Source organism: Lissotriton vulgaris, chromosome 12 (genome assembly GCF_964263255.1).
Source record: "Lissotriton vulgaris chromosome 12, aLisVul1.2, whole genome shotgun sequence".
NCBI lineage: Eukaryota > Metazoa > Chordata > Amphibia > Caudata > Salamandridae > Lissotriton > Lissotriton vulgaris.
The window spans coordinates 9,095,320-9,113,509 of record NC_141700.1 but is presented as its reverse complement, the minus strand read 5'-3'; the positions used below and the strand labels follow the sequence as shown (position 1 = coordinate 9,113,509).

Genomic DNA, 18,190 nt, shown 5'->3' with positions numbered 1-18,190 from the left:
CTTTCAAGTGTACCCCACGTGTCTTGCCGTCCTGTTCTACCCTTTCAAGTGTACCCCAAGTGTCTTGCCGTCCTGTTCTCCCCCTTTCAAGTGTACCCCACGTGTCTTGCCGTCCTGTTCTACCCTTTCAAGTGTACCCCGTGTCTTGCCGTCCTCTTCTCCCCCTTTCAAGTGTACCCCACGTCTTGCCGCCCTGTTCTCCCCCTTTCAAGTGTACCCCACGTGTCTTGCCGTCCTGTTCTACCCTTTCAAGTGTACCCCAAGTGTCTTGCCGTCCTGTTCTACCCTTTCAAGTGTACCCCACGTGTCTTGCCGTCCTGTTCTACCCTTTCAAGTGTACCCCACGTGTCTTGCCGTCCTGTTCTCCCCCTTCCAAGCGTACCCCAAGTGTCTCGCCGTCCTGTTCTACCCTTTCAAGTGTACCCCAAGTGTCTTGCAGTCCTGTTCTCCCCCTTTCAAGTGTACCCCAAGTGTCTTGCCGTCCTGTTCTACCCTTTCAAGTGTACCCCGTGTGTCTTGCCGTCCTGTCCTCCTCCTTTCAAGTGTACCCCACGTGGCTCAACAAATCTGTTAAGCAAGACTTGACACTGCGCGTGAAAAGGAGGTCCACATGCTGCATATATTAGTATCACTTCCCGGTGTTTCTCTATGGACAGCCGGCCTTACTGGAGCATATGCCAAGCAATAGGTGGGAATTCCCAGGGTGCGGCACAAACCAGACATGCTGACATTTTAGACTTTGTGATGACCTTTCACCAGAGTGCGGAGACTAAACCCAGATATACCGGACAATCGAAGGATCCAGGGAGGAAGACGGGAGCAACAGGTTAAAAGTACACATTTGACCGCGATGTATTCAATGACCTCAGTTACTCTTCACTAACACAAGGAGCCAGGCACATGTCCATCACATTATATTTATTGACATATTTACAAACACAATTGGCTTTTATTTTTTGTACATTACAATTAAATAGAATGGAAAGAAACTCTTGCTCTATATTTGTATGCAAATTAGACTTTTAGTTGATTCCTTTTCCATAAAAATCTGCGCCAAATCAGGGGCTCAGCCCCCCGCCCCAGATCTCCTAAGTTAAAACATCCCCAAACAACCAGGCAGGTCTCCAGAAAAAAACTTTTGTGGACTGGATATGCTGTACTCTAGAAAAAATGCTGAGCCGTCACACACAAGGATATCTTCAAACAACCCCAAAGGAACTCTGGGATTAAAGAAATGAAGGCCCAGGGAAAGGACCGGGGGATGGGAGCCGGGAGCAGTTTACTCTTCCCTGAGATGAAGTCATATATGCCCTCAGTACCATGGACCTCAAGTCCTTGAGGACCAAAGAGCCCTACAGTGACCAACAAACACTCCTCCCTGAAGATCCTGTTACTGACAAAACCAGCATCAATGTTTAACAAACCAGGCTGGGCAATAGTGCAGCTAATATTTGTGCCAGCAATACTCGCCCAAAAGCCAGCTGTGTCAGCGAAGAGGCCTCACAAGCTACAATTTAAATGTAAAACATCTGTGCTAATCCACAAAAAGCTCTTTACCCCTCAAGTATACCCTCACTCATCATCTGAACGTTCATTAGGTGCGCTCACCCGACCAGATGGGTGTGAATGAGCAAAGCCTCCCCAGAAACCTGCACCCTCAAGAGATAACCAGGACACAACACAGACCCTGGTGGGTCAGAGCACCAATGAACCGTACAGACGGGGTCGCATGGACGGTCTGGCTTCTCATGAGTAACCCAGTCAACACACCCCTACCACCAGAATATCTCAGGACAGGAAAGTCTATTCTGCTCTTGCCAAGGCACCCAGCATTTAAGTGCAGGCTTCATTCTAGGTTCGACTTCTGCCAGAAGTCACTGGGTGGTGATCGAAGAGTTACTGCCTTATGACTACCAGTCTGAGGTGGGAAGAGTGGTCTACTGCATCTAAAGGACAATCTTTTCAGTAAGCCGTCAAGACCGCCTGCCGACAGCCAAAGGACACATTCACCACAAAGGAGTCTGCAAAGAGCGAAGAATCCCCAGAAGATCCTGGCCCTCCCTTGCATAAGGAGTCTGATCTTTTGGGATAAGGATATGGTGGAGTAGCCTGTTTATATGCCACGTACGACACCCTAAATTCCCAGAGTACGCTCCTATGGCCAGAACTGCGCGCACAGCTCTAAGCACATTGTAGTCGCAAAACAAACTCCTATTCACGGATGTCCCACTTTACACAGATTCATTCTTGGTTCAAATTACTGCAGTGAGGGATCTTCTGATGAGATTCCTTCTACACTTCCTACATTCGCACTGCCGGTTCCTCAACGTTCCTACATTAGAAGGATAAGCCCCTATGAGCTCCAGCACGGAAGCTGCCCGGGCTGTCTGCACTGCTAAGGTAGTTCCCAAGCATGGACAAAGGAACTCAACTCAGTAAAAGTATCTACTACATTAGCCAATGTGCTAATAGACACCGCCGCCTCCACTGCGCCATAGGAGGACAGAGTAAATAGGGCTGCTCTCTAAAAAGGAAGGGCCACTGTCGAAATGCACCAGGTAGGCATGGTCAGCCTCTTTTACATACAGCACCTATTTTTCTTAGCACTCATCTTACGCCTTGCACCTCATCTTCTCCACTCTCTTGCTCATCTGACAGCTTCCCTCACTGGCACACTCTTGATGCCCCACACCGGTGCCCTGGACTCACCCAGTCTCACCTCTCTTCAGAACACTCATGCATTTGAATCTGAAACAGTCACCCCATCCCTGCAAACACGCGCAGTACTAGTCTAGCTTAACCCCCTCTAGGCGTGGAATGGACTCTACTGGCCTTTCAGGGAGTAACATTCAATGCCAATCTCCAGACAAAGGCTTAACTCTCAGACTCTGCACAATGGAGGGATGAAGAGGCTAGTAGAGAGGTAAAGAGTTTTTCTTCCTGCTTTTATATAAAATTATAATTGCCTATCTTGGGTGTTATATTAAAAAAAAACTCCCCACCCCTACAAATCTCAAAAGAATGGGCTCACCCGCAGCTCCCATCTTTGAACCCGAACACAGATGGAGTCCATACAGATGGGTTGCTTTCTTTCCTAAAGTGACTTAGAAGGGTTTCAGACGCTTCCAGTGGGCTCCTAAATTAGTGCATATTCATGCCTGGAGGGGTCTGAGCTCCAAAAGCTACCTTGTTTTCCCATGGTGCTTTATAGGGAAAAAGAAAACATTGAAGAGAAATGAATGAAGAAGCAATGGTAACGGTGGTGGATGATCCGCTCACCCAGAGTCCTCCCGCCCCCCAGGCCAAGCTCAGCACGGCCGGCTCTCCTCGGCCACGGATTGGCTGAAGAGGTGGCTGCGCTCCTGCGTGGTGGCCTCCACTTGCTCGGTTGTGTCCGTCCCACTGTGGATGTCCTCAGAGGTTTCTGTGCTAAAGTCCGCCACAGTAGGGGCTGCCTTGCTGAAGGCAGGGACACTTGTGGACTGTGCAGAATAGGAGGGGGATGGGTTTGGGTCCAGGTGCATAGATGGGATGTCAGCGAAGGCAGTGTGCTCACCCGGCCCTCCAGCTGCGCTTTGGGGGTCACTCGTTAGAGATGGCGCCACCTCAAAAGTAACAGAGTTAAGTGCAGCATCCAGGTGGTCACCAATGACACTAATGCAGGCAGCAAAGGAGGTGGGCCCAGCAGCCACAGATGCCTCCTGCGGACTCTCGTTCACTGGGACATCACCCACAAGCTGCAAGAGTGTGCTGCTCAAATCAGACCCCAACGAGTCCATGCTGGCAGTCCCTGCGGCTCCTGGACTCTGGCCTTGTGCTGGCAGGCTGCTGCTTTCGACAGAGGAAGAGGATGTGGCTGGTCGGCTGGCTGCAGCAGTGGTGTTGTTGTTCAGGTTGTCCTGCAGCATGGTCTGCTGGCCTGGGGCCTGTCCCGCCTGCTGGTTCTGCAATAACATCTCCTGGATACGGATCTGCTGCAGGATGGCCGGTAGCTCGTAGTGATGGAAGAAGTACATCATGGAATGCTGCAGGGAGAAGGAGTGTTAGAAGTTTTGCAACGCGGAACAAAACAAAGATCTTGCAAGTGTGAACACATTCCATGCAGACAGCACCAATGCAATGCAGGGAAACAAGCAGCCCACCATCTGTATACATGCCGTGCAGACAGCACCCAACCATCTTCCATCTCCTCACTCTACAATGCATGGAAACATGCAGCCCACCATCTGTACACATGCCGTGCAGACAGCACCTAAGCATCTACCATCTCCTCACTCTACGATGCATGGAAACATGCAGCCCACCATCTGTATACATGATGTGCAGACAGCGCCTAAGCATCTACCATCTCCTCACTCGGCGATGCATGGAAACATGCAGCCCACCATCTGTATACATGCCGTGTAGACAGCACCTAAGCATCTACCATCTCCTCACTCTACGATGCATGGAAACATGCAGCCCACCATCTGTATACATGTTGTGCAGACAGCGCCTAAGCATCTACCATCTCCTCACTCGGCGATGCATGGAAACATGCAGCCCACCATCTGTATACATGCCATGTAGACAGTACCTAAGCAGCTACCATCTTCTCACTCGGCGATGCATGGAAACATGCAGCCCACCATCTGTATACATGTTGTGCAGACAGCACCTAAGCATCTACCATCTTCTCACTCTGCGATGCATGGAAACATGCAGCCCACCATCTGTATACATGCCGTGCAGACAGCACCTAAGCATCTACCATCTCCTCACTCTACGATGCATGGAAACATGCAGCCCACCATCTGTATACATGCCGTGCAGACAGCACCTAAGCATCTACCATCTCCATACTCTACGATGCATGGAAACATGCAGCCCACCATCTGTATACATGCCGTGCAAACAGCACCTAAGCATCTACCATCTCCTCACTCTACGATGCATGGAAACAAGCAGCCCACCATCTGTATACATGCCGTGCAGACAGCACCCAAGCATCTACCATCTCCTCACTCTACGATGCATGGAAACAAGCAGCCCACCATCTGTATACATGCCGTGCAGACAGCACCTAAGCATCTACCATCTCCTCACTTGGCGATGCAGGAAAACATCCAGCCCACCATCTGTAAGCACGTCGTACAGAAAGCAATAACACATCTACTGGCTCCTCATTCCCACCGTATTGCATAACAGAAGTACCACTCGCTCCCTGTCACAGTAGTGCACAGAAGCAAAGAGACTTATCTGTATGCATGCTGTGCAGATGGCAGCAACAGATGTAGCACCCACTCCCTCCCTCAGCAGTGCATGGAGAAGTGAAGTGTCTGTCCTTTGTACGCTTACAGTGTGCAGAACACTACCATCAGTTGCGCCACTCCCCCCTCTCCTGCAGCTAAGCTCCCTTCACCCATCAGTTAGCCACCAGTACACAAACCACGCACGTTACCCAAAGCACTAAGACGCGTCCAATGCACATACCCCACCCCGCAAATAAAAATAAAACTGCATAAATGGACACAATTATCCATATAAACATACCAAAGTTCACAAGGATCATCTAGGCTTTTTCCAAATACATTAAACTTTTACATACCAATTTACTGCATTTTTATAAAACCTTTCAATTGGAACTGCACAAGGTCAATTCTTCATTTCATGAACCACCTCAAAGGCTTTATCTGGACTCTACCATTTGCCAATTTAACTTGGGCACCGTTCTACAAGGCAGACAAACTAACAGCAATTGGTTAAGTTTATCAGGATTTTTTGTTTGTTTTTACTTACAAAGCCTGATTTTTTTTTTATTAAACTTGTGGTAGTTTTTTACCCACAATGTCTTCTCAACCGGCATACTGTTAGTACTTAAGTTTAAATACCACACTGGATCTTCTATTTAGAAATATGGCACAAAGCTTTTGACCAAAAGGTAGGCTTGGTCAGTCGAGAATGACTGCGGAGACAAATTCTCTTGCAATTCTTTTAGAGTAAGGTACATTTTTCCTTTAAATACTATGCTCATAGGAGGAATGAATACTGCATTTGTACACCAGGTGCTGCACTCTGCTTCTTGATTTCATTACTAAGTTCTTCCAGTTTCAAATAAATTCCTCGACATCGAGCGGCCAGCGCCAATGTCTAGCTTTCATTTAAACTGATACCTAGCTGCAGCCTTCAGGTCTTTGCCTGTGATGGGATGGCAAGAGGCGCTTTAAGCACATTCCTTTCAGATTCTTTGGACTGTATTCCTGTTTTCAAGATCCGAAGAGCTGCACCACAAACAACAACCTGGAGAACTTTCAGGGCAAAGGCAATCAACTCAGGCTGCGGTCAGATTCCTACAAAGCTACGATTAAACTGACAGGGAACACTGGTGGCCGCAACTGCCTTTTTAAATGGTGTGTTCTGACTCTCCATTTCAGGTTCACATCATCCGCTCCCGACATCGCCATAGCCATACCGGACGCTTACAAGATTATCCGAAAAGACCGCACCAATCAAACAGGAGGCCTAGCTATCATCCACAGAAACACCATCAAAATCACAACCAGCTCCGACGACAATCTTGCAACCGCCGAACATCTCCACTTCCAGATCCACACCGACCCTAGGACCACACTTAGAGGCACCCTCATTTACAGGCCTCCAGGCACCCGCACTCAATTCAGCGATGACATCACAGACTTCGTCAGCCCACACGCCCTCGCCTCAGAGAACTACATTCTTCTAGGAGACCTCAACTACCACCTTGAAAACAAACACGACAGCAACACCACCACCCTTCTGGACAACCTGGCCAATCTCGGACTCAAACAACTTGTTGACACCCCCACTCACTCCGCCGACACACGCTCGACCCTATCTTTACCTCCAGCAAGCACATCTCCCTCGATCGCACTACAGCTCTCCATTGGACGGATCACAGCTGTATTTACTTCAGCTACAAAACCACCCTGACCCACAACCGTCCACAACCTCTTCCTCAGAGAAACTGGAACAAAATCACCACCGACCAACTCCTCACATCACTCAAACAAAACCCTCCCACACTCTATGGACCCAGACCAAGCGGCCACCAACCTCAGGCAATGGATTACCCACAGCGCAGATGAATTAGCACCCCTGAAAAAGCACCAGATGAAATCAACCAGCAAAAAGGCTCCCTGGTTTAATGATGAACTTAAAAAATCCAAGAAGCTATGCCGCACCATGGAGAAGAATTGGAGAAAAAACCCAACCTCAGACAACATGACCTCCCTCAAGACAGCCACCCGCAAACATCACCAAATGATTTGATCCGCCAAGAAATCCGCTTTCAAGGATCGTCTCGACAACAACACTCACAACAGCAAGGAACTCTTCAATATCGTCAAAGAATTCACCAACCCCACCGCAGCATCCAACGACATCACTCCCTCCCAAGACCTCTGCGATGCACTATCCTCCTTCTTCTACAACAAAATTGCCGACATCCATAACAGCTTCGAGAATTCTCCCAGCGATCAACCCGCCCCACCCCCTTCTGATCCTACTCCTCCGACTAACAACCTCAGCGCCTGGAACCCAATCTCCACTGAAGACACCATTCGCCTCATGAACTCAATCCACTCTGGCTCGCCTTCTGACCCTTGCCCCCACCACATCTTCAACAAAGCTGAATCCATCATCGCACCCAACTCCGCGATGTCATCAACTGCTCGCTCAACTCTGCTACCTTTCCAGAAAGCTGGAAACACGCCGAACTCAACGCCCTCCTGAAGAAACCCACAGCAGACCCCTCAGAACTGAAAAACGACCGACCCATATCCCTCCTCCCTTTCCCTGCCAAAGTCATCGAGAAAGCCGTCAACAACCAGCTCGCCAACTTCCTTGAATCTAACAACTCCCTTGATCCATCTCAATCTGGATTTCGAGCCAAACACAGCACCGAAACCGCCCTCATTGCAGCGACCGACGACATCCGAACACTACTTGACAACGGAGAAACAGTGGCCCTCATTCTACTAGACCTCTCCGCCGCCTTCGACACAGTCTGCCACAGCACCCTTATACAACGCCTCAGCAACATCGGCATACAAGGAAAAGCCTTGGACTGGATCATCTCATTCCTCGCCGGGAGAACTCAAAGAGTCCGACTTCCCCCATTCAACTCAGAGGCCACCGAACTCATCTGCGGCGTACCTCAAGGATCCTCACTCAGCCCCACCCTCTTCAACGTCTACATGAGTCCGCTCGCATCCATCGCTCGACAACACAACCTTAACATCATCTCTTACGCCGACGACACCCAGCTAATCCTCTCCCTCACCAAAGACCCCAACACCGCCAAAACCAATTTTCACGAAGGCATGAAAGAAGGTACCGAATGGATGAAACAAAGCCGTCTAAAACTCAACTCGGACAAAACGCAGGTGCTCATCCTAGGATCTTCCCCCTCAGCCTGGGACGACTCTTGGTGGCCTTCCGCGCTGGGCACAGCACACACACCCACAGACCATGCACGTAACCTCGGCTTCATCCTAGACTCCTCTCTCTCGATGTCCAGACAAGTCAACGCCGTCTCGTCCTCCTGATTCAACGTACTTCGCACTCTCAAAAAGATCTTCCGCTGGATCCCCCTCGAGACAAGAAAAACTGTTACCCACGCACTGGTCACGAGTCGGCTGGACTATGGTAACACACTTTACGCCAGAATCACAACAAAACTACAGAAAAAACTCCAGCACATCCAAAACGCGTCAGCGAGACTCATATTAGACATCCCGCGCCAAGATCACATCACCGGACATCTAAAAGACCTCCACTGGCTTCCCGTCAACAAAAGAATTACTTTCCGCCTTCTCACCCACGCTCACAAGGCCCTCTACAATCTAGGACCGGAATGCCTCAACACGCGACTGTCCTTCTACAAACCCACCCGCAAATTAAGATCGCCCAATCAAGCCCTCGCCGCAGTCCCGCGCATCTGGAAATCCACCATGGGTGGCAGATCCTTCTCCTTCCTGGCTGCCAAGACCTGGAACTCACTCCCCACCCACCTCCGCCTTACTCAGAACCACATCTCCTTCAGAAAAGAACTGAAAACCTGGTTATTCGACAAATAATATTCCCCTTCCCCTAGCGCCTTGAGACCCTCTGGGTGAGTAGTGCGCTATACAAATGCTCGAACTTGAACTTGAACTTGTCAAGCAGCACTACTAAGTATTTATTGTTTTTTTACTTGTATCAATTTATTATTTGCAAGGTTCCAAATGAAGTTGCTTTTCTTTTTTTTGAAGTACACAACTTCGGTTTTGGTCACGATGCACAAGTTACTTACTTGTGTAACAATATATCTGTAAGAGACATTAGTTAGTGATAGATTCCTTAATGCAAATGCTACTTACCAGTATGCATCTGTTCTTGGCATGTAGGGCTGCTGACATTCATATCTGTGCATAGATCGCCGCCTAGTGTTGGGTCCGGATGATTGCACATTGTTGTCCTGGAAGAGTCTTCGAAGTATCACGAGGTAGGTGACTCCTCCCCTGGACTACAGTGCGCATGGGCATCGCCTCCATCCCCAGATTGTTTTTAGCCATTGGCAGAGATGGAGTGAAGTATGTGAGTGATGCCTATGCTGCGAGCAGATATATGAATATATATATATGTATGAAGACTGCAGCTGCTACAGGCGCCGGGGAGGAGGGTGGGCGATATGAATGTCAGCAGCCCTACATGCCAAGAACAGATGCATACTGGTAAGTAGCATTTGCAGTTCGAGGCATGTGGGCTGCTGAATTCATATCTGTGCATAGAATACATAGCAGTCCTCCCATTATTGGCGGCCGCCCGTGCCAGCTGCAGCAGTCTGAAAAAGTGTCCTGAGAACAGCCTGACCAACAGCTGCCTGCTGTTTGGAATGCACGTCTACACAGTAATGTTTAGTGAAAGTATGTGTGGTAGACCATGTGGCTGCTCTACAGATATCTTCTAAGGGAATATTACCTAAGAAAGCCATAGAGGCCCCCAGCTTCCTGGTGGAGTGGGCTCTTGGTGGAATTGTGAGAGTGCGCTTGGCCTTAGCGTAACAGATCTGAATGCATTTTACAATCCACCTAGCGATCCCAGCTTTGGAGATAGCGTTTCCCTTGTGGTGTGAGGCAAAAGCAACAAAAAGTTGCTTGGTCTTACGAAAATCTTTGGTCCTGTCAATGTAGTACATTAAGGCTCTTTTCACGTCAAGGGTGTGGAGCATCCGCTCCGCCAGCGACTCTGGGTTTTGAAAAAACACTGGCAACTCAATTGTCTGGTTTATATGGAATTGAGATACAACCTTGGGTAAGAATTTGGGGTTAGTGCGGAGCACCACCCTGTTAGCATGTACTTGGAAGAAAGGTTCTTGGATGGTGAGCGCCTGCAATTCGCTAACCCTCCGTAGCGATGTAATTGCTACTAAGAAAGCGACCTTCCAAGTCAGAAACTGAAGCTCACAAGAGTGCAGTGACTCAAAGGGAGGACCCATCAGCCTAGTAAGAATCACATTGAGGTTCCATTCAGGAGCTGGTGGTGTCCGTGGTGGAATGACCCTTTTGAGTCCTTCCAGAAAAGCCTTAATAGCAGGGACCTTAAAAAGTGATAGGTGTTGCCTATTCTGGAGGTATGCTGCCATTGCAGACAAGTGAATGCGTATGGAAGAATACGCCAAGTTACATTGGTACAGGTGGAACAGGTAACAAATGATGTTCTGAATGGAAGCATCTAGCGGGTCAATATCGTGGTTGACGCAGTAAACGACAAACCGCTTCCATTTAGCCGCATAACAAGCTCTAGTAGTGGGCTTCCTTGCCTCCCGAATGATGTCCATGCAATCGGGGGGAAGATTGAGGTAGCCAAACTCTAGGACCTCAGGAGCCAGATCGCCAGGTTGAGCTGTTGCGGATCTGGGTGCTGAATGTCGCCATGGCTCTGCGTCAGAAGGCTGGGAGTGAGATGAAGCCTTTGATGCGGTACCACGGACAGTTCCAGAAACGTGGTGTACCATGGTTGGCGAGCCCACGTTGGAGCAACCAGGATGAGAGTCATCGAGTGCTGCCTGAGCTTGCGTGCCACCAGCGGTATCAGAGGTGCTGGGGGAAAAGCGTACGCAAATCTGCCTGACCAGTTCATCCACATCGCATTGCCCTGTGATTGCGGGTGTGGGAACCTGGCGGCGAAGCTTTGGCATTTTGCGTTCTCCTTTGTGGCGAACAGGTCTATCTCTGGATGACCCCACATTTGGAAGTACGGTTGGAGTACCGATGGATGTATCTCCCACTCGTGCATTTGATGGCTGTGCCTGCTGAGCAGGTCCGCCATCTGGTTGTCTTTGCCTGGGAGATGCTCTGCCATGAGGAAGATGTTCCTCTGAATGGCCCACTTACACATGCTCTGAGCCAGATGAGACAACTGCGGAGAGTGTGTGCCTCCCTGTTTCTGGATGTAGTACATGGCTGTCATGTTGTCCGTCCGGATCATCACGATTTTGTTGCACAGGTGTACTTTGAATGCCTTCAAGGCCAAGAAGATTGCCATCAGTTCCAGTACATTGATGTGCATCTTCTTTTGCTGTAATGTCCATAGTCCCTGCACTGTGTAGTGGAGTACATGAGCTCCCGATCCCTGGAGAGAAGCGTCCGTCGTCAGGATAATCTGTGGCACAGGCTCCTGGAACGGTCGGCCCTTGCAAAGGTTTTGTGGATTCCACCAATGCAGAGAGTTGTACGCCCGACCGCTCACCAACACTAGGTCCGTTAGTCGCCCATGAGCCTGAGTCCACTGACGTGCTAGGCACTCCTGAAGCGAACGCATATGTAGTCTCGCGTGCGGGACAATGGAGATGCAGGAGGCCATCATGCCTATCAACTGCATGAACACTTTCGCTGGAAGCGAGTGTTGAGGCCTGAATCGTTGGATCAGCGCTTGGATACTGGCGATTCTCACTGAATTTGGCTGCGCAGTGGCTGCCAGAGTGTTTATCGTCGCGCCCAGATACTGCCGTACATGGGCGGGCTGGAGATGGGATTTTGGGTAGTTCAGAGAGAATCCCAGATCGTGCAGGAGATGAATGGTGCGGGACACGTGGTCGGCGCACTGCTGTTCTGTGTTTGCCTGAATGAGCCAGTCGTCCAGATAAGGATAGACGTGGACGTTTTGGCGTCGTAGATGCGCCGCCACAGTCGCCAGGCACTTTGTAAAGACTCTTGGCGCTGTGGTGACCCCGAACGGCAGAACCCTGAACTGGTAGTGCTGGTTTTGAATCGTGAATCTGAGATACTTCCTGTGGGAAGGATGCAGGGGGATATGAAAGTATGCATCCTTTAGATCCAACGTAGCCAGGAAGTCCCCCTGTTGAAGCAGAGGGAGTACCTGCTGTAACGTGAGCATATGGAAGTGCTCCGAGAGAATATACCAGTTGAGGGGCCTGAGGTCCAGGATGGGCCTGAGGGATCCGTCCTTTTTGGGGATCAGAAAATACAGGGAGTAAACCCCCGTTCCCCTTTCTTGCAGTGGGACGAGCTCTATTGCCCCTTTTTGCAGCATGACTTGAACTTCCTGCTGCAACAAGTGCAAGTGCTCGCCGGACATAGGACGGCTTCTTGGAGGTATGTTTGGTGGAGTGGAAGTAAGTTCCAGACAGTAACCGTACTGGATAAGAGACTTGACCCACCTGTCCGTGGTGATGGATTTCCACGCGGGCAGGAACTGCTGGAGTCTCCCCCCGACCGGTGTTGTGTGGTCGGGGGGCAGTGACAAGACGTCACTGCTTGTTGGCGGTGGTGGACCTGGAGCTGTTGTTTCCATGTCCCCTGCCTTTGATGTTGTTGCCTCTGTAGCCACCTCTACCCTTGTTGGTGTATGAGGTTTGGGTATTGCTTTTATAATACTGTGTGGATTGCGATGCCTGACCCCTTGAGGTGCCTCTGGTATTGGAGCGGCGAAAAGAACCACCCCGAAACTGCTGAGACTGGAGGGCCCCCATAGACTTAGCAGTGTCTGTGTCTTTCTTCATTTTTTCCAGTGTCGCATCCACCTCGGGGCCGAACAGGTGGTCAGGATTAACTGTTTGGTTCAGGATGGTCGTCTGTATATCCGGTTTGAAACCTGATATCCTAAGCCATGCATGTCTTCTCAGCAACACACTAGTGTTGATTGCCCTGGAGGCTGTATCAGTCACGTCCAGCGCACATTTGATGGAAGCGTTTGTTATCAGCTTTCCCTCCTGAATTAACATTTCCCCTGCCTCCTTGTACTGGTCAGGCAAGTGCTGCAGCAGTGTTTCTAGGGTGTCGTAATGAGCCCTATCGTAGCGTGCAAGTAGGGCCTGCGTGTTTGAGATTCGCCAAATATTAGCTGCCTGCGCAGCAATCCGTTTCCCTGAGGCCTCAAATATTTTTGACTCTTTGTCTGGGGGAGGAGCGTCACCAGTGGTCTGTGAGTTCGCCCTCTTGCGTGCGTTGGATACAACCAAAGAGTCCAGTGGCAAGTGTCCCTTGATGTATGTTGGATCCGAGGGCGCTGCCTTATATTTTTTGTCAATGCGAGGATTGATGACACGCGCCCGAGTGGGCTCCTTGAAGACCTCCGTCGCGTGCTTTAGCACTCCCTTGAGCATTGGCAATGTCTTGACTGACTTTTCAGCCACTGAGAAAGTGTCAAACAAAAAGTCCACATCCACAGGATCCGAATGCAGCTCGACATCATGGTTAGCTGCAGCTCTCTCAATCAAAGCGTTGAAGGCTGCCGAGTCCTCCGTTGGTGAGGTCTTTGCCGCAAAGAGCTGCGGTTCCTGACCCGACTGCGGGTCCTCTGGGTCGCCTCCGGCAGACCAAGGCTCATGTTCCTCCTCCGGATCCGAGTACGCCGGATAGGTGTACTCGACCTCCTCGTCGTCACCATCCCCTGCGTTGGAACGCGTTGGTGAATGTTCTAAGGCTTGTGGAGATGCAGGCTCAATCGGGGCTGAAGTACCCGCAGAGTCCTTCTTGTTTTTGAGAGGAATACGAAAATGTTCCAACACCGGCTCCGTGGTGATTTTCCTTTTGAGGAGAGACAGTTTCCCGGTATTGGCGTCGATGATGACCTCTCGACGCTCTTCCTCTGCAAGTGGCTGGAGCCGAGGCTTCGACACCACCAATGACGCTTTGGGCGTCGACACCTCCTTCGAGGGCACGCCTGCCCCATGCCTCGGAGCGAAAGCCTTCGGCGTCGACTTCGGCGGCAGGGTAAAGCTGATAGGCGTTTGCGCCTTTGTGGGCTTCGGCACCACATCCCCTGGTTCGGGAACCACAGCGTCCTTCCGAATCCGTTGCAGGGACTCCGCGACCTTTTTCGTTAAGGCTGGAGAGGGCTTGACCGGCTCGAGCGATCTCCCCGAGACGGGAGTCGGGTCGGCGAGAGGCACCGTCTTCGGAGCCGACATCACGTTCCTTGTCCCCGACGGCCGGAGCCGGCGAAGCCAGAGCTGTGGAATCGCCTTGACGCTTCTTCGAAGCCTTCTTCGGGTCATCGACCTCGACCATCTGCGGCGCCGACGCGGCCGCGTCGGTCGACTTCGCCTTCGGCGTCGACCCCGAGGCCCTCGGGTCGGCCATCTTGGCGCGGCCTTTCAAGTCGGCCATTTTGAATTTCTTAGAAATCGATGCCTCCAGAGCCTTCTGTCCCACCAATGCAGCTTTCACTTTCGGTTTCGAAACCGGAGGTGTGGATCCCAATGGCTTCACTTTCGTTTTCGTTAACGGGAGTGGCGCACCAGAAATGTCCGTGGCCGGGCCCGGAGGCGGGGCTGCTGGACTAGTAACGAGGTCTTGGGTAAGGCCCGAAGGCGATCCCTCGACCTGCGCCGCATGAAGGGGGTTGACCCCTGAGTCAGTTTGGGGATGCTCTTCCTCCGAGCTATCCCCCACGGTGGCAATGGCCCCATCGTCGTCCCCTACCTCGTCGCCGGCTTCGTCAAACTCCTCGTCTCCCGCGTCGTAGGCATCCCCCTCGGACGCGGGGCTAGAGTCCGAAACCTGTAGGACATCGTCGTCTTCAACAAATTCCTCGAAGATGTTGTCCGGCGGGTGCGCCGGGGGTGCCGATAACTGGGCCTGGAGTCTAGCGGCCCGACGAATCTTGAGAGTCTTCTTGCACCGGAACTTCGAGCAGGCCATACACCTGGCCTCATCATGGTCCGGTGACAAACATTTGTTGCACACAGGGTGCACATCGAGGTGTGAATACTTGGAGGTGCACACCGGGCACCTCTTGAACGGAGTTCGTTCCATGTCTGGAGCGTCGAGTAGGCCCGTCCGCGCCGAGAGCACGCGGATGGGTAGCAATAGTTCGGAGCTGAGAAACAGACAAAACCCGAACGAAACGATACCGACGCCCAGCCTAAAGACCTTTTGGTCTCGAGTTAGAAAAGTTAATCAACTATCGATTCCGACAGAGGGAACCGAAACACATCCGAACCCAATGGCGGAAAAAAACAATCTGGGGATGGAGGCGATGCCCATGCGCACTGTAGTCCAGGGGAGGAGCCACCTATCTCGTGATACTTCGAAGACTCTTCCAGGACAACAATGTGCAATCATCCGGACCCAACACTAGGCGGCGATCTATGCACAGATATGAATTCAGCAGCCCACATGCCTCGAACCTTAGAATATCCCCAGGCAACAGACTGGATCCGTAAAGTATTTTCATCAGCAGTACCCCTGCACGTCAGTAGGCGTTGTCGTACGGCTCTGTGTACGTCGCTGGCGTCTTAGTCAGCGAGATGACGTCGCTGGAGCTACTTAGGCGCCGCTCTTGCGCGCGGACGTCAGTTCTGTACACAACTTTCCGCGCCAGAAACCAGAGCCATGCAAGAAACTGACCACTGGTGCATTGAAACTAGGGCCCTGAAAGGGATGACCTTAACCCTAGAAATCAGTTCACAGAACGGGGAGGATGGGTGCGTCGGTAAGGAATCTATCACTAACTAATGTCTCTTACAGATGTATCGTTACACAAGTAAGTAAATTGTGCATCTGAAAGAGACGTTAGTGATAGATCTCCTTACCTTAGAATAGACACCCCAGCAATACCAACCCCAGAGGTGGGTCTGCGAACAAAGATCACATCAGAAAGTCACGGAGAACAGAACGGCCAAAGAAGCTGTCTCTCCGGACTTGACTGTCAAGGCAATAATGCTTGGTAAAAGTGTGCAGCGAGGCCCACATAGTTGCCTGAAAGATGTCTTGCAGGGGGACACCACGTCCCAATGCAGTAGTAGCTGCTGTAGCCCTGGTAGAATGGGCGCGCAACCCCACTGGAGGTTCCTTTTTAGCCAGGGAATAACAGGCTTTGATACACAAGAAGACCTAGCGGGAGATAGTCCTCTTGTTTACAGCCCAGCCTTTCTTGGCGCCCACTTAGCCAATAAAAATCTAGTCATCCACCCGGAACTGTTGTGTGCGGTTCAGATAGAAAAAGAGACCATGTTTTGGGTCCAGACAGTGGAGTCTCTCTGGAAGGGTGCGGAGGCAAAAAGAAAGTGGGCAAGGTGATAGTCTGCCCAATGTGAAAAGCAGTGACCACTTTTGGCAAGAAGGAAGGACGAGTGGGAAACACAACCTTGTCCGGATGGACTGACCGAAAAGGAGACTTACAAGAAAGAGCCTGGAGCTCACTCACACTCCTAGCAGAGGTGCGCCAGGTTCCAGAGCATAATCCTGGTCACCTGCATCCCGCAGATCCTCATCCCAGTCCAGGTCTAACTCGCATTGGGCTGCAAGAGGGTCCTCAGACACATCCCAGTCCTCCCCAGCCGGTGGAACATACGGAGGTGGGTCGAGAAGGGGAAAGAAATTCCCGAACGGCTTCGGAATCGGTCAACACCCTTCCGGCACCTTTCCCACGACAGGGAGGGAGCCGGGTATGGCATCGGCCGGAGATGTCGAAGAAAGAGGACCCCCAGCAGGGCCCAAAGGCACACTAGCGGGGTGGGGTTAGCCCAAAGACACGTGCCATGGCTGACAGGAACTCCTGCAGCTGGGCCGGAGTCGCAGATGGACCCGGAAAGGGTGGGTAGGCCATCGGCAACTGCGTAGGCTCTGCTGGAGGCGCAGGGGCGGCGCCACCTGCCCCCTTAGCCGCGTTGCGCAACCAACTAGGGCAAGGCAACAACGCTTCTTCAACTTTTTATGCTTCGCCTTACCTGACTCCGAGTGCGAAGACTGAGTGATGGTGATGGCTCCGCACCCGGTCCCTCAACCTCCCTCTGGACCGGGACCTTGAACGTTGTGGATCCAACTCCAGGGTCTCCAGCCACTTTCGAGACCCCCAGAAATATCTTGACCTGTTCTGGGTTTATCAAGGATTTCTTCCAGTGGATGGAGAAGCCCAGGGCCATCAGTGTGTCTGTCACTATTTGAGCGTGCTGTTTGCACGTGTTGTATGATTTTGCCTTTATTAGCCAGTTGTCTAGGTAAGGGTATACGTGTATCCCTTCCCTCCTTAAGTGCGCTGCGACTGCTGCCAGACACTTTGTGAATACCCTCGGTGCTGATTTTAGTCCAAAGGCCAATGCTGTGAATTGATAGTGATCTGAGTGGATTGCAAAACGTAGCAGATGTTTGTGCCGTCTGTTCATTGGGATGTGTAGGTAGGCATCCTTTAGGTCTATGGTGACCATGAAGTCCCCTGTTTGTATCTGTGGAAGTACTTCTTGCAGGGATGTCATTTTTAGGTCTCGCGACCTATCAATGCGCGCAAGCGCATTGAGCGGAGCGAGAATTCATGTCTCGAAAATCCTGGTCAAACCAAGGGCTTCGTTCCTGCGGTTTTCTTCAAGTTCACGTGAATCACGTGACCAAACAAGCACGCGCATTTACGGCCGCACAGCACATCAAAGGGCTTCTCCTCCCCTAATTATTCATGGCCGGCCACAGGCCGGCCGTACTTTCAGTTTCCCAAAGGGCCTCTCCTCCCCTAATTATTCATGGCCGGCCGCAGTTTCCCGGCCGTTGTTTTTTTTTTCCAATTTGTCTCCGTGCGTGCGTCTCCACGTCTGCTCCCTTGCCTTCATCTGTTCATTTCAAATATATGGATTACGTGGCTGCACGCTTTTTAGGTCAGTTGCAGGCACCTTTACCTTTTGTTGGTTGACATACTGTTTCCAATACGTACCATATTCTTAGAATTGGCTTTACCT

The 18,190-nt window shown here is 51.1% G+C and overlaps 1 protein-coding gene across 2 annotated transcripts in view; it reads right to left on the bottom strand.

Moving 5' to 3' along the window:
- Nucleotides 1-903: 903 nt before the first annotated feature.
- Nucleotides 904-18,190, bottom strand: part of TMEM259 (transmembrane protein 259) — a 278,951-nt gene continuing 261,664 nt past the window's right edge. For both annotated transcript variants that reach the window (XM_086946715.1, XM_086946716.1), the window contains exon 11: nucleotides 904-4,025. In XM_086946715.1, the coding sequence (XP_086802841.1) occupies nucleotides 3,309-4,025 (717 nt within the window). In that variant the 3' untranslated portion in view covers nucleotides 904-3,308. The remainder of the gene's footprint in view (nucleotides 4,026-18,190) is intronic.